The 27,810-nt window shown below is 54.1% G+C and overlaps 1 protein-coding gene across 3 annotated transcripts; it reads left to right on the forward strand.

Moving 5' to 3' along the window:
• Positions 1-4,136: 4,136 nt before the first annotated feature.
• On the forward strand, positions 4,137-5,953 carry LOC103645875 (Protein EPIDERMAL PATTERNING FACTOR 2). Of its 3 annotated transcripts, none has more exons than XM_008670582.2 (3): positions 4,137-5,038; positions 5,164-5,249; positions 5,359-5,953. In XM_008670582.2, exons 1-3 carry the CDS (start codon positions 4,948-4,950, stop codon positions 5,587-5,589), a joined length of 408 nt encoding a protein of 135 aa, XP_008668804.1. In that variant the 5' UTR covers positions 4,137-4,947; the 3' UTR covers positions 5,590-5,953. The 3 variants fall into 3 exon arrangements, with proteins under 3 accessions (XP_008668804.1, XP_008668805.1, XP_020404841.1); XM_008670583.2 differs by having other exon boundaries at positions 5,365-5,953; XM_020549252.1 differs by having other exon boundaries at positions 5,164-5,953.
• Positions 5,954-27,810: the final 21,857 nt, after the last annotated feature.

Raw genomic sequence — 27,810 nt, forward strand, 5'->3', positions numbered from 1 at the left:
GTCGAGGGCCTCAAAGTGCCGGCAGCCTTCGCGAGAGAGCGCGTTCATCGCTGCCTCGCAGGTGACCAGGGAGGTGAACGACATCAACCCCGCCAAGACAGTGGGGAGCTCCTACAGTTCCTCCTGCACCCACTCCAGACAGCGAAGTCCGGCCTCTCGCTCCGGCACCTCGAAGTCGCTCGTCCGCACACCCAGCTCGCGATATGAAGTCATGAGCTGCGTGCGCGTCCGTTCGGCCTCCGCTCGCGCCGCGGCCTCGGCCCCCTCCGCGCGGCTCTCGAAGGCAGCAAGCCGCCGCTGCAGCTCCCCGGCGAGCTCCCTGGCGACATTGCCCTCCGCCCGCGCCAGCCTGGCCTCCGCCTGCGCAGACTGCTCCTTGGCGATGGCTTCGTTGGCCTCCCTTCTCTCCTCCATCAGCTGGCGCCGGAGGTCTGCCTTCTCCTTCTCAAGGGCGGCCACCTTCTCCGCCAGCTTGCGGCACTTGCTGTCGGAGGCCGACTTCTCACGGACAGCGTCCGCGTGTTGCGTCCGAAGTCTCTCGACCTCGGCAGACAACGTCGCCGTAAGGGCCCCCGACGCAGTACGGCTGGTGAAGTCAGCCACCTGCAGAACACACATAAGGCCCGTGTTAAAAAAAAAAAAACTCGGCAGACCTGACTCAGCGCCTCCATTGCTCCTTTCAGCCGGCGGGTCGCCGCGTCCGCCTCGTCTCTGACCAACGCGAGGGCAGTCACCTCGCCTCCAGCGCCAAGGGTCTCTACCCCCGCCTTCGGCGCTGGCGCAGCCGTCGCGACCGCCGCGCCAGGCACAACTAGAGCGAGCGGGCCCTCGTCCAACCCTGCAACGCATCAACAGATTAAAAAAAAAGAAAAAAAAATGTGTATACATATAGACTCACCCCCAAGATAATCCTCCACATCAATCTCAGTGCCGAAGTCGGCAACGCGTTTGCCGGGCGGCGGTAGCGTTCGGGCCGCCTTCGCAGCCTCCGCCACTCCGCTGGCGGACGGCACCACCTTCGACAGCTTGGGGCCTCCGGCGCCCACCGTCGCCTCCGGCGCCTTGCCAGGCGCGGAGGCACCCGCCTTCGCCGGCAATGGCGGCTTGCCTCCGCCGGAGGCCTCAGCCTTCGATGCTCCCCGCTGCCTTTTCGGCCGGGCTTCATGAACCCTCACGGTCGCCTGGCGTTTCCGCGCCGCCGCTTGGCGATCCTTGTCCATCACTGCCCACACAACATGACCGATATTTCGCCCATAAGGAAAAACTTTCCACCGACGAGCCATACGAGATGTAAAACAGTCCTCTTCATCCCAGGGGATAGGAATGTTTTTAGGCCAGCAACCCCCGGTAACCCTCAGCATCCGAGCCGAAGACTCCCGGAGCTCGGGCGAAGACATCCTCTCCCCCGGGGCCGCACACGTCCTCATTAACTCTCTAGCGAAACTATCAGACACCCCAAGCCCTCCCATCGCAGTACCTAATTTTCTCTTTTTCGAAGAGGTGGCGGCCGCCAGCGCAGGGTCGCCTCCGGCCTCCACCGCCGGTTTCTTCCCGCGGCGGTCTGCTTCGTCCTGACCAGGGTAGCCGTCGTACGGCAGTTGATTTAATTCAAAGACCCTGTTCAAGCGATCGTTTGACCCACGGATATCAAAACTGCGCTGGCCTTCCGTCTTCGGCACGTAGCGCCCCACGAGTCGCACCGCCAAGTCTTCTGCATCACGCACGAAGGCGGCCGGGTCACGGTTCCGCAAACTCAGTGCGAAGGCAGGACTTCGCACCTCCCTTCCTCCGTGAAAGGGCATCTGGCGAGGGCATACTTCGCCCAGCGCCCAGCCGTGCGCCAAGGGCCAGACCCCGTACGCCGCAAACTCTTCAACCAAATCACGCCCGCTGCTCTGACCGGCGGCGTACCGAAGGGCCCCTTCGTCTGTATCCTCTTCTGCCACTTCGAAAGGCGGATACGCAGAGTAATAGTGAGAACACATTTCGGACACGGGGAGCCCTTGATGGCCTTCGACAGTAGCCTCAGCAACATAAAACCAAAACTCATTCCAACTGCCCCACTTATTGCGGGCGCACGGGACCAACTCCACTACTGGCATCGTGGTCTTGCCGGTCTTCGGCGTGAAAGTGCACGACCCGAACTGCGCAACTCCGCCCTCAACCACCCTTTTCTGCCAATGCAAGCAATAATTCTTCGCGAAAACTTCAACCGACGGCTGCCCGCCGTACGAAGTCGTCGCCCAGACATACTTCGCCAGCGCCACTATGGCGTTCGGCGTAAGCTGATGTATTTGAACACTGAATCTGCGCAGGACTTCGCTGACAAACCGGTGCGCAGGCAGGCGGAGTCCGGCGGCGAAGAACGCCTCGAAAACAACCAACTCGCCCTCCGGCTCGGGGACTTCCTCCGTCCCCGGAGCACGAGCGACTCCGCCGCCAAAGTAGCCCAACCGCTGCATATCTTCAATACGGCCTGACGTCATCCGTGACACACCGAATTCAACAGAGTCGCCGGCGCGCAACTCTTCCACCATCGCGTTACTCAACGTCTCCTCAGACGAGGCGGCGGCCGGCGGCGTGGCGGTGGCGGAAGAAGAAGAGGATGGCATGGCTACGTACCGTCGGCGGCGGCGGGCGGTTTGCTTCACTCGAGCCAGAACGACGGCGAGCAAAGGGAGCAGCGGAGGAAAAGGAGCAGCAAGACGGCGGGCGGCTAGGGTTTTACGGAGCGCGGAAAGCAGAATTCAAACAGCGCCGCCCCCGCCCCCTTTTATAGGCAGGGCGCGGCTCCTCGGGAAACCCACAACCCGACAGGCCGCGACGCTTCGGGAAACCCGCAATCCAACAGTACGCCGTCCATCAACGGTCACATCAAAAACCCCCGCGGAACCACTTCGAGCGAGGGCAGCGTCTCCGCCATCTAGCGACGTCTTCGGCACCAGGTGACTTTGTCGAACTGGTCCCTCGGAGGGCAAATGTTGGAGCGAAGGCAAAGACGCCACCCTTCGCTCGAGGCCTTCGCTGCAGCCGCTGGTCCGCCGGAGGCAAAGCGGGCAGGGACACCCTTCGCAGGACTCGGCGCTTTGACGAAGGCCTGCGGCGACGACCTCACACGGCGCGGCCTCGTTCAGCCCCAAGGCCCACGTGTGATCCGGCCCATTGTAACGGGCCCCGCGTGGCCGCCTCTGTATTACGGGCCTGACTTGTAAAGGCAAACTTGTAATTACAGCTTGTAACCCTGCTTTATGGGAATATTCCGGGGATAAACTAGGCGTCTGAGGGCACATGCGTCCTTAACACAAGACGCTGGGCACTCAGACACCTATAAATACCCCCGCACAGTGCCCGTGAGAGGCTAGATCAACAGAGCTATTGCCCCCGTGCACGTAACCCTGTTGTCGCCATTGTTCACCCCCGTTGGCCCACTTGCAGCAGAGAGCAAGTTCCAACAAATCTATTACCAATTTGGAAGGCGAAAATAGAGCCAAAATGTCGTTTCTTCGCGTGGACTTTGCTGCATAATAAGATCTTAACAGCTGAAAATCTCCAGAAAAGAGGTTGGAGTAATGATCCGATCTGCAGACTTTGCAAACAAGAACCAGAAGTTGTAACCCACTTGTTCCAAAACTGTATCTTCACTAGGGCGGTGTGGGCGCAACTTTCTCATTGGCTTGACCTCGCGTTGCTGCCAGGGATGGCACAATCTTTGTCAATATACACTTGGTGGAACAAGTGCAGAGCCAAAGTCGATAAATGCTCAAGGAGAGAGTTTGATGGTTTGATCATCCTTTTCTGGTGGGAGATTTGGAAAGAGCGAAACCGCAGAACCTTCCAAAGCCTAGAGAAGTCAGAGTGTGTGATTGCAGGGTTAATCAAGGATGTTTTTGGGCAGCAACGAATTGCTAATTCTTTTGACTTTGGTTGCTAGTGTCTCTGCGTAGCGTTCTTTATCTTTTTTTCTCATTCTTGAGTTCTTGGGTGACTTTTTCTGGAGCTGTTTGACTAGTTAAGTGTCTGTAAGTGTATTCTCTTTTTCCTCTTAATAAAGCTTGGACGTGGCAATTCTCTTGCCGCATCTTTCAAAAAAATATGAATTATATTGTTATTATCAAAATGTAGCCCAACCAATATGAATCGAGTACCACCGGCACGAGATATATAAAAAAACAGTGCATACAAGCAAAAAAATCATTGAGGTGCTCTGAACATTCTGAATCTCAGCACCATCGGCACCAAGCTAATGGGGGATAGATGTCGGTGTCACATCCAACAATGCAATGCAATGCAATCAGAAAAGCAGTGCCATCGCACGGAGCCGAGCATCAATGCAATGCAAGGCACTTTCAATCTGTCCATTCTTCACTTCCCAGCATCAGGCCGGGACCATGCGTACGTTTGCGGGAAGCACGCGGACGAGTTCAGAGAGTTCGCGCACAGTTCAGTTCCCGTCGCGCGTGAGTGAGCAGCAGAGCAGCGCGCGACAGGTAGGCAGAGCTCTCTGCTCATGCGGGAACGGCTGAACTCTCCGTCCCTGACTCCGTGAGCAGCAGGGCAGGGGCGGCAGCCGGCAGGCGCTTGCTTTTGCCGTGTCCGTGTCCTCCGTCGGCGATCGGCCCTGGCCCCCGTGAATATTCGTCCTCACTGGCGGCGCGCGTCTGCTGTCTGTCTTCCAGCAGGGCCCGGCCTTGAATGGCCCCCGGTTGGCGCTGCGTGCCTGCACGACGGCCTGTGCGAGGCTCCAGCAGCGGCAGGGGCCAGGTCATTGAATCCATGTGAGTAGCCGAGGATCATGTGACAGCCGCTGCGCCTCTCATCAATGGAGCAAACTTCCCATATAGCCTCACGCCCCGATAGCCGCCTCTCTCAGAGTCAGAGTCACGCTGCGACGACCAAGCACACGCCGAGGTCGTAGTCGTACTACGATCTCTCTGGGCTGTGCCTGTGATGGGGAGGCACGCTGGCGGCGTCCTTCTCGCTCTGACGGTGGTGCTGCTGCTCGCCGCCGCGAGTGGTGGCGTCAGACCAGCTGATCCTGGTAATAAGCAGTGCAGTGCGTGCACATCTACATATACCCGCTTGATGAAACGGATCCACGTACGTACTTTTCTTCCAGAGATGGACGCGTTTATCGATCCATCGAGTTCTTCTTCGTCTCAACAGCTGCTGGGGCCAATAATAACGGACTGGCGCATGGATCAACGGCGGCGGCGGAGATGGTCGTAGCTGCGCCGTCAGCTGCACAGCAGGTATATCCGTATATATATATACTGTCATGTCGACCAGACGACTCCACGGATCTGAATCATCAACGCAGATATCATGCATGCGCTAGCACTGATCATCACGTACGTTTAGCTGCAGCTGCAGGGGAGGAGAAGCAAGGACGACGACGGCGTGCTTCTGCGGGAGGAGGTGGTGCGCGCGACGGGGTCGAGCCTCCCGGACTGCTCGCACGCGTGCGGGGCGTGCTCGCCGTGCAGCCGCGTCATGGTCAGCTTCAAGTGCTCCGCGGCCGAGCCGCTGCCGTGCCCCATGGTGTACCGCTGCATGTGCAGGGGCAAGTGCTACCCGGTGCCCTCCAGCTGACGATGGTGCCGATCGATTCATTAGTCGCCGCCGCCGGGATGGAGATGACGATCGCCATGATGACCTCACCTGCTACGTACGAGTAGCTAGGTAGCACTACTTGAACCTTACTTCATCTATGCATGGAGAGTTAGTTGGTCGAGACTTCTCCCGTCTGAGCTAATCACGGTGGTTCGGAACAGTTTTTTTGTAGAGATGAGTCGTTAGCTAGCTGGTACTAATATGTGTGTGTTGTGTGGAAGAGATATCCTGATGACGAGTCATTTTTTTTGGCTGTACATGTATCGTGTATTCCTGTGCACAGGGCTACACCCGTGCACAAATGAATTATTGGCCGCCGATCTAGGATCCAATAATTGTCCAAGCGCAATTTACAAAAGACCCCTCCCGCCGTCACCTGCTGCCGCCGCCGTCGTCTTCACGAACGCCATAATGACCTGCGCGTCGTCGGCCCTGTGTTCATGACGAATGTTTAGTTGTTTTAAAAAAGCATATTCTCAAGAGTAACAGTTGGACAAAGAGATTGCAGGGAGAATATCCTGAGGGTCGTGGGGTTGCAGCAATAATCTGATCCTTACTGAAAGAATTCAGAGACGAGGGTTCACCTGCTACTGTTTTCCTCCAATCTATACATCATGCTTTTCTGTACCCCTATTTCAATTCTTTGCAAATTGTTTTGTCTTCTAGCTCCTAAAAGCATGTGCATTTCTGTAGCGATAATGCACATATATTCGAGTTGCCATACAACAGTCATTGTGTCATGCCAAGAATCGATCTCAAGCTCGACACTAGCAGCCCCACATGTCAAGGATTAAGCTCAAACACGACACTAGCAGCTCTTAGGGGGTGTTTGGATTCATGTACTAAATTTTAGCCCCAATGACATTGAATGTTTAGGTCTTAGTTAGAAATACTAAATATGGTATACTTACAAATTTAACTACATATACGACGACTAAAAAAATAAGATGAACTTATTAAATCTAATTAGTCCATGATTGGTCCATATTTGTCTTAGTGTTTCGTATTCATATGTGTAATTAGTTTTATAATTAGAATATATTTAATATTTGTAATTGATATTCAAATATCCCGTGTGAGATGGACTAAACTTTAGTCACGTAACTCAAACACCCCTTTAGATGTATCATGCTAGTATGCTACGCACGACAAACATGGCGTGCCCATAGTTGCTCGACCTTCACCTTTGTATAAATAACACCGTCAACCCTAGAATTCATTCAAACTTTAAAATAAAAACATGTTACATACAAAATTTATATAAAATTTGTTCAGGGTTAACATCTCATAACATGTACATAATGATTTTATATAAATTTTATTCATAAAATCTATATAGAAACACTACAAGTTCTAACTTCTAGCATATCCCAAAAAATTAATTCACAAGTCATAACTTATCATAGACAACATCACAAAATCAAAAGTAGCTAGGAAATAGTTTAAATTGAGCTATTTATGGAGCGACTGCTTCATTAAAAATGTCTAGGTAAAGACTCACAACTTGTGAAAACCCTAGACAGGAAAAAGAGTACAACCTAGCTCTGATGTTCATAAATTCATACAACATTTAAAAGGTATTATAAACCATTATTACAAGCTCATTATCAAGATACAAATCATTAAAAGTATCTTCAAGGTCCTTGTCCTCAACATAATGTTGTTGCTTAGGTACGAGGGCGGCACATTGAATCAAGGGTATTCATTTAAACATGCATTAATTTTGCCATATATATATACATACGAGTTCTGTGCCCGTGCGTTGTTATGGTTTCAATATATTATATAAATAGATCTTATTTAAATGAGATAATTGTTGAAATATGTCCAAAACTTCAGGGGGACAACTCTGTCAAAAAACCAATTTATTTTCAAATCATTGAAATTAAAACAACCAAAGCTAACTTAAGAAAAAAAATGTTGGCACATCTAGATGCAGACATAAAAAGATATGAGTTTGCAAGCCCAAGACGCCCCCAGTCCAACAAAACATTCTCATCATTGGGACCTCATTTGTTTCCAAATTTCTTGAGCAGCCCAACAACAAAATCAGAAAGGGGTGATTCCCAGAAACGATTGAGACCTTACTAATGGTACCAAACAAGTATTAAGGTCCAACAACGTTCTCATCAACTATTTGCTCCATGGGCCTCTAAGTTGCTGCAGATAGATAGCACACACTTAGTTTTTAACCACATTTCTGTTAGCATCATCAGTGGTTAGTAAGTACTGTATAATATCAAAAGTGAGTAAAAATACAACATGGCACTAAATGCTTTGTTTCGAGTCAGGATTGAACATTTGGCCATGAAAGAACTTCATGTATGTTATCTAATATGTTAAAATTGCAAGAACGAATTTCCTAAAATGGATGTAACCCTTGTTAAATTACTGCAATGCTCCTTGTATTATCCTACTGAAATGTATTCCAAAAAGAGAGAAGCAGCAGTAATACTAAGTCCATGAATTACCTAGTTATTACACATCATTTTGCAAAGTTCAGTTGCATGTTTCATAGAAAATGCAGTGATAGTATGACCATATCAGTAACTTGTTGATAGATGATAGAGCACTCAAGAAATTCACTGACAGAAATTAGATTACATAGTAAGTCGCATCCTGTTGGAGGAAGACTTCACTAAAACGATGCAACTCGCTTAAAAACAATGGTTAAATTCGCCAACATGGTGGTTGCCAGCATAGCGGAGAGATCACCACCCAAATCATGAAAATGGCGTTTCCACGACCCACCAAAAGCAAATTGCACTTACCAAGCTGGTGGAGGCTCTCCATTCTCCACCTTGTTGATAATGGAGCAAAACTTATAAGAGTCCACGCTTGTCATCCCATCCTTCTAATCTACACACCAACATAACTGATCATGCTACCTTTTGTGTCCATATGGCCCTAGAAACACAGAACTAAAGATCAGGAGACTTGAGTACAAATCATGTCATGTTCGCCCGATCTCTCCTCGGTTTGCGCCAAGGGGCAGTGCGGGGTGGTATATGACGAAAAGCGTGCAAAGGAGCATGCGGCATGAGCATTGAGCTGCAAGTACCTAAGGGCCATAAGAAGCTTCATTTTGTCTGAATTCTTATCAGCACTAACTATGGTTCATCCAAAAAATAGTGCATTTGAACAAAGATCATTACCTCTCAATCTGCTTTCTGTGTCAGAACAATTGTAAGTCCTCTCATGAGTCTCATCAAGAACAATCACCTTGTACTTTTCTAAAAGTGGGTCTACCATTGCTTCTCTTAGAAGCATACCATCTGTTTGTATTCTGATAGGAAGCAATAGTGTTCAACAGAACATGATTAGATCAGAACACCTAAAAAGAAAAGAAACATAAACTCCATATCAATCTACCAAAAGGCTACTACCACTAATGATATTCGTAAATGAAAGATAAAGAAATAAAAAAGGATTATTTGAGAACCGTTTGTGTCTACTGCAATCCTCAAATTGAATGTTGTAACCCACTTCTCATCCATCTCCTCTGCCACGCGCCTAGAGACTGACATTGTTGTGACCCTTCGATGATGGGTGCAGGCAACCATAGATGAAAAGCCCATTATCAAGTGTCAACTCCACTTGACAAAAGATGCAAAAACAACAAAAAGGAAACAAAAGAACATCCTGCAATTTTTTCCACTTGACAGCAAAAACTACAAGCAACAAAAACTACAAGCAACAAAAACAACAAACTCCATACCACTTGACAACCAGACTGCATTTTACCACAAAACGTGCAAAAACAATAGACAATTCAAATTATTTGAGAGCATCATCTTTGTAATATGTGTCGGCGTTTCGACCCCGGGGGGTCCCTGGACCGACGAGTAAATTGTCGCCGCGTGTCCCAGCCCAGATGGGTCGGCGCGAGACGGAGCACGAAGGGGGGGGGGGAAAGGAAAGGAGACAGGCAAAAGGGGAAACCCGCGGCCTTCGTGTTATCCTGCGCCCAGGTCGGGTGCGCTTGCAGTAGGGGGTTACAAGCGTCCACGTGGGAGAGAGCGAGAGACTTTGCGCGTCGTCCTGTTCCCCCGCGCGGCCAACCCTCCCGTACGAGAGCCCTGGACCTTTCTTTTATAGGCGTAAGGAGAGGACCCAGGTGTACAATTGGAGATGTAGCAGCGTGCTAACGTGTCTAGCAGAGAGGAGCTAGAGCCCTAAGTACATGCCGTCGTGGCAGCCGGAGAGGTTTTGGCACCCTGTTCATGTGATGTCGTGGCCGTCGGAGGAGCGCTGGAGCCTTGCGGAAGGACAACTGTTAGGGCTGTTGAGTCCTTGCTGACGTCTCCTTGCTTCCGTAAGGGGTTGAGAGCCGCCGTCGTCATGGAGCACGCGGGGCGCCATCATTATTTGTTTACCGGGGCGAGCCAGATGGGACGTCGGTCTTGTCCCCGTAGCCTGAGCGAGCTAGGGGTAGGGTAATGATGGCCCCTCCTGCGACGTGGTCGGTCCGAGCCCTGGGTCGGGCGAGGCGGAGGCTCCTCCGAGGTCGAGGTCGAGTCTGTCTTCCGGGGTCGAGGTCGAGTCCGAGCCCTGGGTCGGGCGAGGCGGAGACCGTCGTCCGAGGCCAAGGCTGAGTTCGAGCCCTGGGCTCGGGCGAGGCGGAGTTCGTCGTCTTCCAGAGCCGAGGCTGAGTCCGAGCCCTGGGGTCGGGCGAGGCTGAGTTCATCGTCTTCCGAGGCCGAGGCTGGGGCCGAGCCCTGGGGTCGGGCGAGGCGGAGCTTCCTATGGCGCCCAAGGCTGGACTTGGCTGCTGTCAGCCTCGCTCTGTCGAGTGGCACAGGAGTCGGAGTGACGCAGGCGGCGCTGTTTTCTTGTTAGGTCGGTCAGTGGAGCGGCGAAGTGACTGCGGTCACTTCGGCTCTGTCGACTGAAGAGCGCGCGTCAGGATAAGGTGTCAGGCCATCCTTGCATTAAATGCTCCTGCGATATGGTCGGTTGGCGTGGCGATCTGGCCAAGGTTGCTTCTCTGCGAAGACTGGGCCTCGGGCGAGCCGAAGGTGTGTCCGTTGCTTGAGGGGGCCCTCGGGCGAGACGTGAATCCTCCGGGGTCGGCTGCCCTTGCCCGAGGCTGGGCTCGGGCGAGGCGAGATCGTGTCCCTTGAGTGGACTGAGCCTTGACTTAATCGCACCCATCAGGCCTTTGCAGCATTGTGCTGATGGGGGTTACCAGCTGAGATTAGGAGTCTTGGGGGTACCCCTAATTATGGTCCCCGACAGTAGCCCCTGAGCCTCGAAGGGAGTGTTGATAGTCGCTTGGAGGCTTTTGTCGCACTTTTTTGCAAGAGGACCGGCCTTTCTCGGTTGCGTTTCGTTCCGGTGGGTGCGCGCGAGCGCACCCGCCGGGTGTAGCCCCCGAGGCCTCGGAGGAGTGGTTTGACTCCTTCGAGGTCTTAGTGCGTTTCGTGATGCTTCGGCCGGTCTGGTTGTTCCCTCATGCGAACTGGCCGTAGCCCGGGTGCACGGTCGAGTCCCAAGTTCTCGGGTTGGTATGTTGACGCTGTTAACGGTTCGGCCGGAGCCGGGTTTGCGAGAGCAGCCCCCGAGCCTCCGCACAGAGCGAGAGGACGGTCGAGGACAGACTCGGCTTTTTACATACGCCCCTGCGTCGCCTTTCCGTAAGGAGGGGGGAAAGCGCCATGTTGCCCTCGGAGGGCGCCGAACATGGTGTCTCCAGTGAGTTGCTAACGGGTAATCCGAGTGGACGCCCGTGCCCCATTCGTTAGGGGCCGGCTAGTGGCCCGGAGGCGCGCTCCAAAAGTACCTGCGGGTGATTTGCCGGACCCGGTCCCCTTTTGACGGGGTCCGAGGGCTCAATGCCTCCCTCTGGTGGGATTCCGTTACAAAATCGTTCCCGTCGGTCTCGGAAATGTCCTAGGGTACCTCGGGAGCGTAGCCCGAGCCTTGGTTATGTATCGAACGTACCCAGGGTCATCCCTCGCTCTGCGTCTGAGGCGGCTGTCGAACCCTTCGGGGGCCAGCCTACGAACCCCTGATCAGTAGTGGGCGCGGAGCCCGAGTGGCCTGAGGCGGCCGTTGAACCCTTCCAAGGGGCCAGCCTTCGAACCTCTGACCAGTAGTGGGCGTGGAACCCGAGTGCTCTGAGGCGGCTGTTGAACCCTTCCGAGGGGCCAGCCTTCGAACCTCTGATCAGTAGGGGGGCTCGGGGCCCACTTCCTTCGCGGAGAAGGATCCCTTTCGGAGTATCCCCTTTCCCGGTCCCTATAGCAAGAGAGAGAAAGAGGAAGTGGAAAAGGATACGAAATCGAATGACGTGGCACACCTTTTTTGACGTGGTCATCAGGGCGGAGGTGAAGCGTCGCCTGCTTCGCCTGCCAACGGTGCCGCCTGTCCTGCCGCAGAGTTAATGCGACGGGACAAGTGGCTCGCGGGGTGGCCGTTGCGCGTGCGCGAGCCGTTCGAGGAACGGGCGTCTCGCTTTGAGTTTTGAATCTCGCGGTGGGTTCGGGCGAAGTGTTGAACGGGTCTCGCCCGGGCCTTTATATATTCGAGAGAGGGACCGGTGGCGATTCTTTACTCTGCTGCTCACCTCCCACTTAGGTTTTTGCAACCCGAGGGAATAGCTAGAGAAAGGAAACCGCGCACCCAGTCCTTTCTGCCGCCACCTCTTCTGCTTGGTGATGGCCGACCGGGTGACCATTGTTTCGCCGCGCGACCCGTGGCCTTTCTCCACCGTCACGACGGATGACCTGGAGGCCCTTGTTGTTGAGGGTTTGCATCGCCCTCTCTCCGGTGACTCGCAGCCGGAGTGGATGGCCCCTCCGAGCAGAGCCGCCCCATCCCCGTCGCCGGGGTATGTGGTGAGCTTCGTCTCCTTTCACGAGCGGGGATTCGGAGTGCCGACAAGCCGATTTATGCGGGCGATTCTGCACGACTACGGGGTGGAGCTGCACAACCTCAGTCCCAACTCCATCTCGCAAGCCGCCATCTTTGCGGCGGTTTGTGAAGGATACTTGGGGATTGTCCCTCACTGGGACCTGTGGACCCATCTCTTCTCCGCGGAGCTTTTTGCCTCGCCGACGGGGGAAAGAAGGGTTCGCATGGCGGTGCGGGCCGGTGGCTGCATCCTCCAGCTGAGGCAGGCACGGGCGCTGCAGTACATCCCTACCATCCTCACGTCTTCAAACAAAGGGTGGCAGCGCCGGTGGTTTTATCTCCGAAATGACGACAGGAGGCTCCCGTCGTTTTCTCAGCGAGTGGTGACCGCCGCCACCGATAACTGGCGCTACGGGACCCCGCGCGACAGACAGAAGAATCTCCAGCCCCTTCTGAAGGCCCTGGAGGAGCTGCGAGAAGGAGGGCTCACCGCCGCGAGAGTGGTTGCCGCCATTCATCGCCGGAGGGTGCTCCCCTTGATGGAGCGGCGACTGTCGCTTTGGGAGATGATGCCGGGGGTCGACTTGGAGGGTTTGCGGATGTCCTCGGATCCCCTTCCCGTCGACGACCTCCACAGGCGGGTAGCCGGCACGATAGGGAAGCCAGACGCTGGCGCCCTTTCCCAGCTCTTGATGCGTCCCGAACGCGGGTGTGTGTCCCTGGTGAGTGTCCGCTCCTTCTTTCTTCTTGTGTCGGATTGCCCTTGATTCTCACAGCCGATACTTTTCATTTGTTTCCAGGAGGTAGGGGCTCACAAGCCTTCCTTGCCACCGGTCCCGGAGGACGCGGTGGACCGAGCTGCGCGGAGGGTCGCCGCGGAGAAGAGGAAGGAGAAGAAGGACGCGAAGAAGGCTCGGGCCCGCGAGCGGACGCGGGCTCAGGACGCCTTGGAAAGGCTCCGTCGTCGGAAGGAGAGGGATGGGCTCCCGAGGGAGCCGTCGCCGGAGACACCTGACGACGACGACGACGATGAAGACGATGATGAAGGCGACGACATGGCTGCCCGCCTCGGCCTCAGCCCGGATCTGAGGCTGGGCCAGGGGTCGTCAAGCCAGCCCCCGAGCGGGCTAGTGCCGTCGGTATCTGGGGCCGGGACGTCAGGGTCCCAGTCCGAAGAGCGGGGGCAGACCGAGGGGGTACTTGACCCCTCGGCCGAGGTAGTTGAGGTGACCCCGAGGAGTCAGGCCGAGCTGCATGTTCCCCGAGAATCGTTGCCCGTGCCGACTGCGCAGGAGGGCGATTCTCGGGTCGTCGTGGCTGCGCCTGGACAGTCCGTCCCTCGGGTGCCTCGGGCGCCCAAGGCGAGGACGGTACCGAAGCCGGCAGCGGGGCAGACCTCGGTGGTACCTTCGGGGATCAAGGTTCGAGAGACCTCCCCACAGACACGATTGATCATGGCCCGGAGTGGGTAAGTATCTTAGGATATATTCGTCCTGGCTCCTCCTTCGTATGTCCTGATCCTGATTTTCCCTTTCTCCTTAGCAAGCGGAGGCACGGTTCGATCGGTCTGGCTCCCCAGAAGGTCCTCAAGATGGCGTCGGCTTCTACAGCTAGTGTCGCGCCGGGCCTCGCCGGCTAGCTGACCCCCTCGCAAGACGCCCCACAGCGGGGGGCTCAGGCGGCACCAGTTGCCGTGGGGCGAGCTCCCGAGGCTTACTCCTCTGTCGAGGCGGCCGTCGCGCTGGGGGAGGCTACTGGCGCAGCTGTGGCCTCGGGCCCACCAGACATGTCGCCGGCGCTGGCACCGGCTGCTGTCGAGGTTGTTGCCGTTCTGGCCGTGGAGTCACCCGCCGCCGCCGATGCTGCGATGGCCGAGGCGTCGCTACTTGGCGCCTCGGAGGAGAGGGGCGCAGAACCGCGACCCGTCCCGGGGAGCGGCAACCTTGTCCCCGCGCGACGCGGTCCCGACGGGCGGCGTCAGTTGCTCCGGTTCCGGACCCGTGGGGCCTCGGATCCCCTCTTCGTTCTTGACGATGAGCGAGAGGAGCAGTCTTGGGACGGGCTTCGCGAGTGTGCCGAGGCAACGGTGGGGTCGCTTCGGTCGACCTTGGAGGTCCTTTGCAGGGACGTTCCCAAGATCCTCCAGGTAATGATTTCAAGCATGCCTTTCACGTGATTAAGGCGTTCTTCGTGACGCCCCGCTTCCTTCCCTCAGGATCTAACGGATCTGAGCGCCGCCAAGTCGTTGTTCATCTGCCGTGAGGCCGATGTCTTGGGTTCGCTGCGGTCCCTGAGGACCACGCTTGCCAGAGCTACCGAGCGCCTCTCCCAACGGAGCACCGAGGTGGCGGACCTTCGGTTGCTCTGTGTTGATCTGGGAGCAGAGGCAGCAGCGGCACGCACAAAGGCACAGCGGCAGCAGTTGGAGCTTGGTCAGGTCATCGGTGAGCGGGACCAATCTTGGGGCGGGTCGCCGAGGCTGAAAGCCGGGCTGAGGCTCTTGGAGTCCAGTTAGCCGAGGCGTCTGCTCGGGTCGGGGCCTTTGCGGCAGACCTAGCCGTGGCCCAAGCCGCGTCCTCGGAGCAACGCGCCAGAGCTGAAGGTATGTCTTGGCTATTTTAAGATTTTGATTCGGCTTCGTTCCTCAACTCGTGTTTGAAGTCTTCCGCTTTGGCTGTTCGCAGAGCTCGAGTCTGCCCTCGATAAGTCCGCCATGGCGCTTGCTCAGGCGGCCGAGCAGAGGGAGGCCGACCACGCGGCCATGTCCGAGGCCATCTCGGCCTTCTGCCGGGTCTTTGGCTTCGACGACGTCCACTCGGGAAGCTCCCCTCAAAGTCGCCTGCAGGCCTTGGGTGACCATGCGCGTGGCAGACTCCGCGAGGCGCTGCATCACGGCGTCAAGCGGGCCTTCGCCGTGCTCGCTTCCCACAATGACGTGGATCTGGAGCGGGTCAGCGAGGGGTATTGCCTTCCTGACGAAGATGAAGCTGCCCTAGCCGAAGTCCAGAGGCTTGACGCGGCCGCCGCGGGCCCAAGCGCGGTGCTGGCGACCACCTTCAAGGCAGAGATCCTCCCGCTTGCGCCGTCGTCCGAGGCCGGGGCGGATCTCCCCGAGGGTGGAGACGAAGCCGAGGGCGCGGCTCCTTCTCCGGGCGACGCCTGATTCTGCGGGAGCAGATTATTTTGAATGCATGTGTGTCTTTTGCGGCCGCCGAGGCCTGAACACTTTATCATCGTAATATAAGGTTGTGTCTCTTTTCCTCCTGTTTTGCATATCCGGACTCGTTCGTCAGTAGCAGGATTGCTTACCCAAGTAAGAGTTATTTTTCGTGGTAGGCGACGAGTGAGGTATCCGTATCCCAGAAGCGTAGGAATCCCTCGGCTCGGTCGGCCTTGCCACTTACATGCACCCTTATTCGTTTCCTGGGGTCATGTTACTGATATAGCCGGGAGACGCGAAAGTCTTTTTGATGGAAGACTTTTTTCGAGGAAAATTTTGACGCAGAGGGGGTTCCCCCCTTCTAGCCCCCGAGGGAGGGTCGGGCTTTGCCGAGGCAAGGCTGACCCTTCCTTGATGGTTAGACTTTGTATGTGAACGAGGTGTACGAACAACTTGAAAGCATCTTAAGGGTAGAAGCGACGTAGCTGTTGGATGTTCCAAGCGTTGCTGTAGACCTCGCCTTGACTGTTGGCCAGCTTGTATGTCCCGGGCTTCAGGACCTTGGCGATGACGAATGGCCCTTCCAGGGAGGCATGATCTTGTGCCGCCCTCGGCTGTCTTGTCGCAGCCGAAGCACCAAGTCGCCCACCTGGAGGTCTCGGGATCGAACCCCTCGGGCGTGGTAGCGTCGCAGGGACTGCTGATACCGCGCCGAGTGTAGTAAGGCCGTGTCTCGAGCCTCTTCCAGCTGGTCCAGAGAGTCTTCTTGGTTGGTCTGATTGCTTTGGTCGTCGTACGCCCTCGCCCTTGGGGAACCGTATTCTAAGTCTGTGGGCAAGATGGCCTCGACCTCATAGACTAGAAAGAACGGTGTGAAGCCCGTGGCTCGGCTCGGCGTTGTCCTCAGACTCCAGACCACCGAGGGGAGTTCCTTCATCCATCGCCTGCCAAACTTGTTGAGGTCGTTGTAGATCCTCGGCTTGAGTCCTTGCAGAATCATGTCGTTGGCATGTTCTACCTGCCCATTCGTCATGGGGTGAGCTACGGCGGCCCAGTCCACCCGAATGTTGTGATCCTCGCAGAAGTCCAGGAACTTTCTGCCGGTGAACTGGGTGTCGTTGTCGGTGATGATGGAGTTCGGGACCCCAAAGCGATGGATGATGTTGGTGAAGAATGCCACCGCCTGTTCGGACCTGATGCTATTTAGGGGTCGGACCTCGATCCACTTGGAGAATTTGTCGATGGCGACCAGCAGGTGCGTGTAGCCCCCGGGTGCCTTCTGCAAGGGGCCGACGAGGTCCAGACCCCACACAACAAACGACCAGGTGATGGGTATTATCTGTAGAGCCTGAGCGGGCAGGTGGGTATGCCTTGCGTATAATTGACACCCTCGGCAGGTGCGGACAATTCTAGTGGCGTCGGCCACCGCGGTCGGCCAGTAGAAACCTTGTCGAAAAGCGTTTCCAACAAGGGTTCGAGGCACTGCGTGGTGACCGCAAGCCCCCGAGTGTATTTCTTGTAATAACTCCTGACCTTCGGCGATGGATATGCATCGCTGGAGGATGCCTGAGGGGCTGCGGTGGTAGAGCTCCTTTCCGTCCCCCAGCAAGACGAACGACTTGGCGCGCCGCGCCAGTCGCCGAGCTTCGGCTCGGTCGAGGGGCAGCTCTCCTCGGTGGAGATATTGCAGGTACGGGGTCTGCCAGTCTCGATTAGGCGGGACCCCATTCCGCTCTTCCTCGACGCGCAGTGCCTCACCCTCGGGGGCCGAGGGTGCCTCGGGCAGGGCCGAGGCCTTCTCGGGCTCGGGCGTGTCGTCGGTCTTGACTGAGGGTTGATGTAGGTCTCGGGAGAAGACGTCCGGGGGAACCGTTGTTCGCCCTGAGGCTATCTTAGCCAGCTCGTCCGCAGTCTCGTTGTATCGTCGGGCGATGTGGTTGAGCTCGAGCCCGTAGAACTTGTCCTCCAGGCGCCAAACCTCATCGCAGTAGGCTTCCATCTTCGGGTCGCGGTAGTGGGAGTTCTTCATGACTTGGTCGATGACAAGCTGCGAGTCACCGCGAGCGTCGAGGCATCGGACCCCTAGCTCGATGGCGATGCGCAACCCGTTGACCAGAGCCTCGTACTCAGCCACGTTGTTGGACGCCGAGAAATGGAGGAGCAGCAAGTAGCGGAGGTGCTTCCCGAGGGGCGAGATGAATAGCAAGCCCGCGCCCGCCCCTGTTTTCATCAGCGACCCGTCGAAAAACATGGTCCAGAGTTCCGGTTGGATCGGAGCTGCCGGAAGCTGGGTGTCGACCCATTCAGCCACAAAGTCCGCCAAGACTTGGGATTTGATGGCCTTCCGAGGGGCGAACGAGATTGTCTCGCCCATGATTTCCACCGCCCACTTTGCAATCCTACCCGAGGCCTCTCGGCACTGGATGATCTCCCCCAGGGGGAAGGATGACACCACAGTCATCGGATGAGACTCGAATTAGTGTCGCAACTTCCGCCGTGTCAGAATCACTGCGTACAACAGCTTCTGAATTTGTGGGTAGCGGATCTTGGTCTCGGACAGTACCTCACTGATGAAGTAGACCGGCCTCTGGACGGGCAATGCATGCCCTTCTTCTCGTCTCTCAACCACGATCGCAGCGCTGACCACCTGGGTGGTAGCGGCGACGTAGATCAACAGGGCTTCTCCAGCAGCGGGGGGCACCAAGATGGGCGCGTTCGTGAGGAGCGCCTTCAGGTTCCCGAGGGCTTCCTCGGCCTCGGGGGTCCAAGCGAAGCACTCGGCCTTTCTTAAGAGGCGGTACAAATGCAGGCCTCTTTCGCCGAGGCACGAGATGAAACGGCTCAGAGCCGCAAGCCATCCCATGACCCTCTGTATGCCTTTCAAGTCCTTGATGGGCCCCATGTCGGTGATGGCCGCGATTTTCTCCGGGTTGGCCTCGATGCCCCGCTCGGAGACGATGAACCCCAAGAGCATGCCTCGAGGGACTCCGAAGACACACTTCTCGGGATTGAGTTTCACGCCCTTCGCCTTGAGACACCGGAATGTCGTTTCAAGGTCGGGGAGGAGGTCGGAGGCTTTCCTCGTCTTGACTATGATGTCATCGACGTAAGCCTCGACCGTTCGACCAATGTGTTCGCCGAACACGTGGTTCATGCACCTTTGATACGTCGCACCCGCATTCCTCAAACCAAATGGCATAGTAACGTAGCAGTACATGCCAAAAGGTGTGATGAAAGAAGTCGCGAGCTGGTCGAACTCTTTCATCCTGATTTGGTGATACCCGGAGTAGGCATCGAGGAAAGACAGGGTTTCACACCCAGCAGTGGAATCCACGATTTGATCGATGCGAGGCAGAGGGTAGGGAACCTTCGGACCAGTGTAGTCTACACACATCCGCCATTTCCATCCTTTCTTTCTCACAAGCACAGGGTTGGTAAGCCATTCGGGATGGAATACCTCTTTGATGAACCGTGCAACCATCAGCTTGTGGATCTCCTCGCCTATGGCTCTGCGCTTTTCTTCGTCGAATCGGCGCAGAGGCTGCTTCACGGGTCGGGCTCCAGCTCGGATATCCAGCGAGTGCTCGGCGACATCCCTCGGTATGCCAGGCATGTCCGAGGGACTCCACGCAAAGACTTCGGCGTTTGCGCGGAGAAAGTCGACGAGCATGGCTTCCTATTTGGGGTCGAGCTCGGAGCCGATCCGGATCTGCTTGGAGGCGTCGTTGCTGGGGTCGAGAGGGACGGACTTAACCGTCTCTGCTGGCTCGAAGTTGCCGGCATGGCGCTTCACGTCTGGCGCCTCCTTGGAGAGGCTCTCCAGGTCAGCGATGAGGGCCTCGGATTCGGCGAGGGCCTCGGTGTACTCCACGCACTCCACGTCGCATTCGTACGCGTGTCGGTACGTGGGGCCGACGATGATGACCCCGTTGGGGCCCGACATCTTGAGCTTGAGGTAGGTGTAGTTGGGGACGACCATGAACTTGGCGTAGCATGACCTCCCCAGCACTGCGTGGTAGGTTCCTCGGAACCCAACCACCTCGAACGTGAGGATTTCCCTTCGGAAGTTGGAGGGAGTCCCGAAGCAGACGGGCAGATCGAGTTGTCCGAGGGGTTGGACGCGTTTTCTGGGGATGATCCCGTGAAAGGGCGCCGCGCCTGCCCTGACCGAGGACAGATCGATCCGCAGGAGCCTGAGGGTCTCGGCGTAGATGATGTTGAGGTTGCTGCCTCCGTCCATGAGGACCTTGGTGAGCCTGACGTTGCCGATGACGGGGTCAACAACGAGCGGATATTTCCTCGGGCTCGGCATGCGGTCGGGGTGGTCGCCTTGGTCGAAGGTGATGGGCTTGTCGGACCAGTCTAGGTAGACTGGCGCCGCCACCTTTACCGAGCAGACCTCCCGACGCTCTTGCTTGCGGTGCCGAGCCGAGGCGTTCGCCACTGGCCCACCGTAGATCATGAAGCAGTCGTGGACCTCGGGGAACTCCTCTGCCTTGTGCTCCTCCTTCTTGTCGTTGTTGTGGGCCCTGCCTCCTTCCGCAGGTGACCCGGCCTTGTGAAAGTGGCGCCGAAGCATGACGCACTCCTCAAGGGTGTGCTTGACGGGCCCCTGATGATAGGGGCACGACTCCTTGAGCATCTTGTCGAAGAGGTTGGCACCTCCGGGAGGTTTCCGAGGGTTCTTGTACTTAGCGGCGGCGACAAGGTCCGCGTCGGCGGCGTCGCGTTTCGTTTGCGACTTCTTCTTGCCCTTCTTCTTGGTGCCGCGCTGAGTGGACGCCTCGGGGACATCTTCCGGCTGGCGGCCCTGGGGCTGCTTGTCCTTCCGGAAGATGGCCTCAACCGCCTCCTGGCCAGAGGCGAACTTGGTGGCGATGTCCATCAGCTCGCTTGCCCTGGTGGGGGTCTTGCGACCCAGCTTGCTCACCAGGTCGCGGCAGGTGGTGCCGGCGAGGAACGCGCCGATGACATCCGAATCGGTGACATTGGGCAGCTCGGTGCGCTGCTTCGAGAATCGCCGGATGTAGTCCCGGAGAGACTCTCCCGGCTGCTGGCGGCAGCTTCGGAGATCCCAGGAGTTCCCAGGGCGCATGTATGTGCCCTGGAAGTTGCCGGCGAAGGCTTGGACCAGGTCGTCCCAGTTGGAGATCTGCCCCGGAGGCAGATGCTCCAGCCAGGCTCGAGCGGTGTCGGAGAGGAATAGGGGGAGGTTACGGATGATGAGGTTGTCATCGTCCGTTCCACCCAGCTGGCAGGCCAGCCGGTAGTCCACGAGCCACAGTTTCAGCCTCGTCTCCCCCGAGTACTTTGTGATAGTAGTCGGGGTTCGGAACCGGGTCGGGAACGGCGCCCGTCGTATGGCCCGGCTGAAAGCCTGCGGACCGGGTGGTTCGGGCGAGGGGCTCCGATCCTCCCCGCTGTCGTAGCGTCCCCCACGCCTGGGGTGGTAGCCTCGGCGCACCCTCTCGTCGAGGTGGGCTCGACGGTTGCGGTGGTGGTGCTCGTTGCCGAGGCGACCCGGGGCCATAGGCGCTATGTTGCACGTGCGCCCGGTGTGGACCGAGGCTTCCCGCATGAATCGGGAAGTCGCGGCGCGATGCTCCGAGGGGTACCCCTGCCTTCGGGAGGCAGAGCTTTCGGCCCGTCGGACCGCGGCATCCTCCAGGAGATTCTTGAGCTCTCCCTGGATACGCCGCCCTTCGGTGGTCGATGGTTCCGGCATCGCGCGGAGTTGTTGAAAGGGAATTAGGCTTACACCTAGTCCCTAATTAATTTTGGTGGTTGAATTGCCCAACACAAACATTTGGACTAACTAAGTTTGCCCAAGTGTATAGATTACACAGGTGTAAAAGGTTCACACTCAGCCAATAAAAAGACCAAGTTTTGGATTCAACAAAGGAGCAAAGTCGGAACCGAAGGCCCTCTGGTCTGGGAGCACCGGACTGTCCGGTGTACACCGGACAGTGTCCGGTGCACCACCGGACAGTGTCCGGTGCACCACCGGACAGTGTCCGGTGCACCAGAGGACTCCAACTTGAACTCGCCACCTTCGGGAATTTCCGGAGGCACTTGCGCTATAATTCACCGGACTGTCCGGTGTACACCGAACAGTGTCCGGTGCGCCAAGGAGAAGCAGCCTCAGGAACTCGCCAGCTTCGGGAAACTCCAACGGCTAGTCCGCTAAAATTCACCGGACTGTCCGGTGTGCACCGGACTGTCCGGTGCGACTCCGGAGCAACGGCTATCTCCGCGCCAACGGCTCTCTGCCGCGCATTTAATGCGCGCTCTGCGCGCGCAGAAGTCAGGCGCGCCCATACTGGCACACCGGACAAGGAACAGTGCATGTCCGGTGTGCACCGGACACCAGGCGGGCCCACAAGTCAGAAGCTCCAACGGTCAGAATCCAACGGCAGTGATGACGTGGCAGGGGGCACCGGACTGTCCGGTGTGCACCGGACTGTCCGGTGCTCCATCGAGCAGAGAGCCTCCCAACGGCCACTTTTGGTGGTTGGGGCTATAAATACCCCAACCACCCCACCATTCATTGCATCCAAGTTTTCCACTTCCCAACTACTACAAGAGCTCTAGCATTCAATTCTAGACACTCCAAAGAGATCAAATCCTCTCCAATTCCACTCAAGCCTTTAGTGACTAGCGAGAGAGATTTGCCGTGTTCTTTTGAGCTCTTGCGCTTGGATCGCTTTCTTTCTTCCTCACTTGTTCTTGTGATCAAAACTCAATTGTAACCAAGGCAAGAGGTACCAATTGTGTGGTGGCCCTTGCGGGGAAGTTTTGTTCCCGTTTGATTGAGAAGAAGAAAAGCTCACTCGGTCCGAGGGACCGTTTGAGAGAGGGAAGGGTTGAAAGAGACCCGGCCTTTGTGGCCTCCTCAACGGGGAGTAGGTTTGCGAGAACCGAACCTCGGTAAAACAAATCCGCGTGTCTCACTTGCTTATTCGCTTGCGATTTGTTTTGTGCCCTCTCTCGCGGACTCAATTTTATTTCTAACGCTAACCCGGCTTGTAGTTGTGTTTATATTTGTAAATTTCAGTTTCGCCCTATTCACCCCCCCCCCTCTAGGCGACTATCAATTGGTATCAGAGCCCGGTGCTTCATTAGAGCCTAACCGCTCGAAGTGATGTCGGGGGATCACGCCAAGAAGGAGATGGAGACCGGCGAAAAGCCCACTACAAGCCAAGGGAGCACTTCATCGGAAGAGTCCCGCACCAAGAGGAGGGAGAAGAAGAAGATCTACTCCAACAAAGGGAAGGAGAAGAAAACTTCTTCTCACCACAAAGAGAAGAAGGAAAAATCTTCTTCCCACAAGCCGCATCGGAGTAGGGACAAGCAAAAGAGGATGAGGAAAGTGGTCTACTACGAGACCGACACTTCATCAACATCGACCTCCGACTCCGACGCGCCCTCCGTAACTTCTAAACGCCAAGAGCGTAAGAAGTTTAGTAAGATCCCCCTACACTACCCTCGCATTTCTAAACATACACCTTTACTTTCCATCCCACTAGGCAAACCACCAACTTTTGATGGTGAAGATTATGCTAGGTGGAGTGATTTAATGCGATTTCATCTAACCTCACTCCACAAAAGTATATGGGATGTTGTTGAATTTGGTGCACAGGTACCATCCATAGGGGATAAGGATTATGATGAGGATGAGGTGGCCCAAATCGAGCACTTCAACTCTCAAGCAACGACAATACTTCTCGCCTCTTTAAGTAGAGAGGAGTATAACAAGGTTCAAGGGTTGAAGAGCGCCAAGGAGATTTGGGATGTGCTCAAAACCGCGCACGAGGGAGATGAGCTTACAAAGATCACCAAGCGGGAAACGATCGAGGGGGAGCTCGGTCGGTTCCGGCTTCGCAAAGGGGAGGAGCCACAACACATGTACAACCGGCTCAAAACCTTGGTGAACCAAGTGCGCAACCTCGGGAGCGTAAAGTGGGACGACCACGAAATGGTTAAGGTTATTCTAAGATCTCTTATTTTCCTTAACCCTACTCAAGTTCAATTAATTCGTGGTAATCCAAGATACACTAAAATGACCCCCGAGGAAGTAATCGGGCATTTTGTAAGCTTTGAGTGCATGATCGAAGGCTCGAGGAAGATCAACGAGCTTGATGATCCATCTACATCCGAAGCTCAACCCGTCGCATTCAAGGCGACGGAAGACAAGGAGGAGTCTACACCAAGTCGTCAACCAATAGACGCCTCCAAGCTCGACAAAGAGGAAATGGCGCTCGTCATCAAGAGCTTCCGCCAAATCCTCAAACAAAGGAGGAAAGATTACAAGTCCCGCTCCAAGAAGGTTTGCTACAAATGTGGTAAGCCCGGTCATTTTATTGCTAAATGTCCTATATCAAGTGACAGTGACCGAGGCGACGACAAGAAGGGGAGAAGAAAGGAGAAGAAGAGGTACTACAAGAAGAAGGGCGGCGATGCCCATGTTTGTCGGGAGTGGGATTCCGACGAAAGCTCAAGCGACTCCTCCGACGACGAGGACGCCGCCAACATCGCCGTCACCAAAGGGCTTCTCTTCCCCAACGTCGGCCACAAGTGCCTCATGGCAAAGGACGGCAAACGGAAGAAGGTTAAATCTAACTCCTCCACTAAATATGAATCTTCTAGTGATGATAATGCTAGTGATGAGGAGGATAATTTGCGTTCCCTTTTTGCCAACCTTAACATAGCTCAAAAGGAAAAATTAAATGAATTGGTTAGTGCTATTCATGAAAAGGATGACCTTTTGGATTCCCAAGAGGATTGTCTAATTAAAGAAAACAAGAAACATGTTAAGGTTAAAAAGGCTTATGCTCTAGAAATTGAGAAATGTGAAAAGCTATCTAGTGAGCTAAGCGCTTGCCGTGAGATGATTGACAACCTTAGGAATGAAAATGCTAGTTTAAATACTAAGGTTGATTCACATGTTTGCAATGTTTCAACTTCAAATCCTAGAGATGATAATGTTGATTTACTTGCTAGGATTGATGAGTTGAATGCTTCCCTTGCTAGCCTTAGAATAGAAAATGAAAATTTATTTGCTAAGGCTAAAGATTTTGATGTTTGCAAAGTTACAATTTCCGATCTTAGAGATAAAAATGATATTCTTCATGCTAAGATTGTTGAACTTAACTCTTGCAAACCCTCTACATCTATTGTTGAGCATGTGTCTATTTGTACTAGATGTAGATATGTTGATATTAATGCTATCCATGATCACATGTCTTTAATTAAACAACAAAATGATCATATAGCCAAACTAGATGCTAAAATTGCCGAGCACAACTTAGAAAATGAGAAATTCAAATTTGCTCGTAGCATGCTTTATAATGGGAGACGCCCGGGCATCAAGGATGGCATTGGCTTCCAAAGGGGAGACAATGTCAAAATTAGTGCCCCTCCTAAAAAATTGTCCAACTTTGTTAAGGGCAAGGCTCCCATGCCTCAGGATAACGAGGGTTACATTTTATACCCTGCCGGTTATCCCGAGAGCAAAATTAGGAGAATTCATTCTAGGAGGTCTCACTCTGGCCCTAATCATGCATTTATGTATAAGGGTGAGACATCTAGCTCTAGGCAGCCAACCCATGCTAAGTTGCCTAAAAAGAAAACTCCTAGTGCATCAAATGATCATGATATTTCATTTAAAACTCTTGATGCATCTTATGTTTTGACTAACAAATCCGGCAAAATAGTTGCCAAATGTATTGGGGGCAAGCACAAGGGCTCCAAGACTTGTGTTTGGGTACCCAAAGTTCTTGTGTCTAATGCCAAAGGACCCAAAACCATTTGGGTACCTAAAGTCAAGAACTAAACTTGTTTTGTAGGTTTATGCATCTGGGGGCTCAAGTTGGATACTAGACAGCGGGTGCACAAACCACATGACAGGGGAGAAAAGGATGTTCTCCTCATATGAGAAAAACCAAGATCCCCAACGAGCTATCACATTCGGGGATGGAAATCAAGGTTTGGTCAAAGGTTTGGGTAAAATTGCTATATCTCTTGACCATTCCATTTCCAATGTTTTTCTTGTTGATTCTTTAGATTACAATTTGCTTTCCGTATCTCAATTATGTCAAATGGGCTACAACTGTTTATTCACTGATATAGGTGTCACTGTCTTTAGAAGAAGTGATGATTCAATAGCATTTAAGGGAGTGTTAGAGGGTCAGCTGTACTTGGTAGATTTTGATAGAGCTGAACTCGACACTTGCTTAATTGCTAAGACTAACATGGGATGGCTCTGGCACCGCCGACTAGCTCATGTTGGGATGAAGAATCTTCATAAGCTTCTAAAGGGAGAACACATTTTAGGACTAACAAATGTTCATTTTGAGAAAGACAGGATTTGTAGCGCATGCCAGGCAGGAAAGCAAGTTGGCACTCATCATCCACATAAGAACATAATGACGACCGACAGGCCACTGGAGCTCCTACACATGGACCTATTCGGCCCGATCGCTTACATAAGCATTGGCAGGAGTAAGTACTGTCTAGTTATCGTGGATGATTACTCTCGCTTCACTTGGGTATTCTTTTTACAGGAAAAATCTCAAACCCAAGAGACCTTAAAAGGATTCTTGAGACGAGCTCAAAATGAGTTCGGCTTAAGAATCAAGAAAATAAGAAGCGACAACGGGAAGGAGTTCAAGAACTCCCAAATTGAAGGCTTCCTTGAGGAGGAGGGCATCAAGCATGAGTTCTCTTCTCCCTACACACCACAACAAAATGGTGTAGTGGAGAGGAAGAATAGAACTCTATTGGACATGGCAAGGACCATGCTTGATGAGTACAAGACTTTGGATCGGTTTTGGGCCGAGGCGGTCAACACCGCTTGCTACTCCATCAACCGGTTATATCTTCACCGAATCCTCAAGAAGACATCGTATGAACTCCTAACCGGTAAAAAGCCCAGCATTTCATATTTTAGAGTTTTTGGTAGCAAATGCTTTATTCTTGTTAAAAGAGGTAGAAAATCTAAATTTGCTCCTAAAACTGTAGAAGGTTTTTTACTTGGTTATGACTCAAACACAAGGGCATATAGGGTCTTTAACAAGTCCACTGGACTAGTTGAAGTCTCATGTGACGTTGTGTTTGATGAAACTAACGGCTCTCAAGTAGAGCAAGTTGATCTTGATGAGATAGGTGATGAAGAGGCTCCGTGCATCGCGCTAAGGAACATGTCCATTGGGGATGTGTGTCCTAAGGAATCCGAAGTGCCTCCAAATGCACAAGATCAACCATCCTCCTCCATGCAAGCATCTCCACCAACTCAAAATGAGGATGAAGCTCAAGTTGATGAAGAAGAAGATCAATCAAATGAGCCACCTCAAGATGACGGCATTGATCAAGGGGGAGATGCAAATGAGGAAGACAAGGAGGATGAAGAGCAAAGGCCGCCACACCCAAGAGTCCACCAAGCAATCCAACGAGATCACCCCGTCGACACCATCCTCGGTGACATTCATAAGGGGGTAACTACTCGATCTCGTGTTGCACATTTTTGTGAACATTACTCGTTTGTTTCCTCTATTGAGCCACACAGGGTGGAGGAAGCACTTCAAGATTCGGATTGGGTGGTGGCAATGCAAGAGGAGCTCAACAACTTCACTAGGAATGAGGTATGGCATTTAGTTCCACGTCCTAACCAAAATGTTGTAGGGACCAAATGGGTCTTCCGCAACAAGCAAAATGAGCATGGTGTGGTGACAAGGAACAAAGCTCGACTTGTGGCCAAGGGATACTCCCAAGTCGAAGGTTTGGATTTCGGTGAAACCTATGCACCCGTAGCTAGGCTTGAGTCAATTCGCATATTATTAGCCTATGCTACTTACCATGGCTTTAAGCTTTATCAAATGGACGTGAAAAGTGCCTTCCTCAATGGACCAATCAAGGAAGAGGTCTATGTTGAGCAACCTCCCGGCTTTGAAGACAGTGAGTATCCTAACCATGTCTATAAGCTCTCTAAGGCGCTTTATGGGCTCAAGCAAGCCCCAAGAGCATGGTATGAATGCCTTAGAGATTTCCTTATTGCTAATGGCTTCAAAGTCGGAAAAGCCGATCCTACTCTATTCACTAAAACTCTTGAAAATGATTTGTTTGTATGCCAAATTTATGTTGATGATATCATATTTGGATCTACTAACGAATCTACTTGTGAGGAATTT

This window comes from Zea mays, chromosome 2, assembly GCF_902167145.1.
Source record: "Zea mays cultivar B73 chromosome 2, Zm-B73-REFERENCE-NAM-5.0, whole genome shotgun sequence".
NCBI lineage: Eukaryota > Viridiplantae > Streptophyta > Magnoliopsida > Poales > Poaceae > Zea > Zea mays.

Excerpts from the sequence above, each read along its gene's own strand:
- LOC103645875 (XM_020549252.1), top strand. The coding sequence starts at position 4,948 with ATGGGGAGGCACGCTGGCGGCGTCCTTCTCGCTCTGACGGTGGTGCTG. Across the intron at positions 5,039-5,163 it reads CGTCAGACCAGCTGATCCTG|CTGCTGGGGCCAATAATAAC; the intron begins GTAATAAGCAGT and ends TCGTCTCAACAG.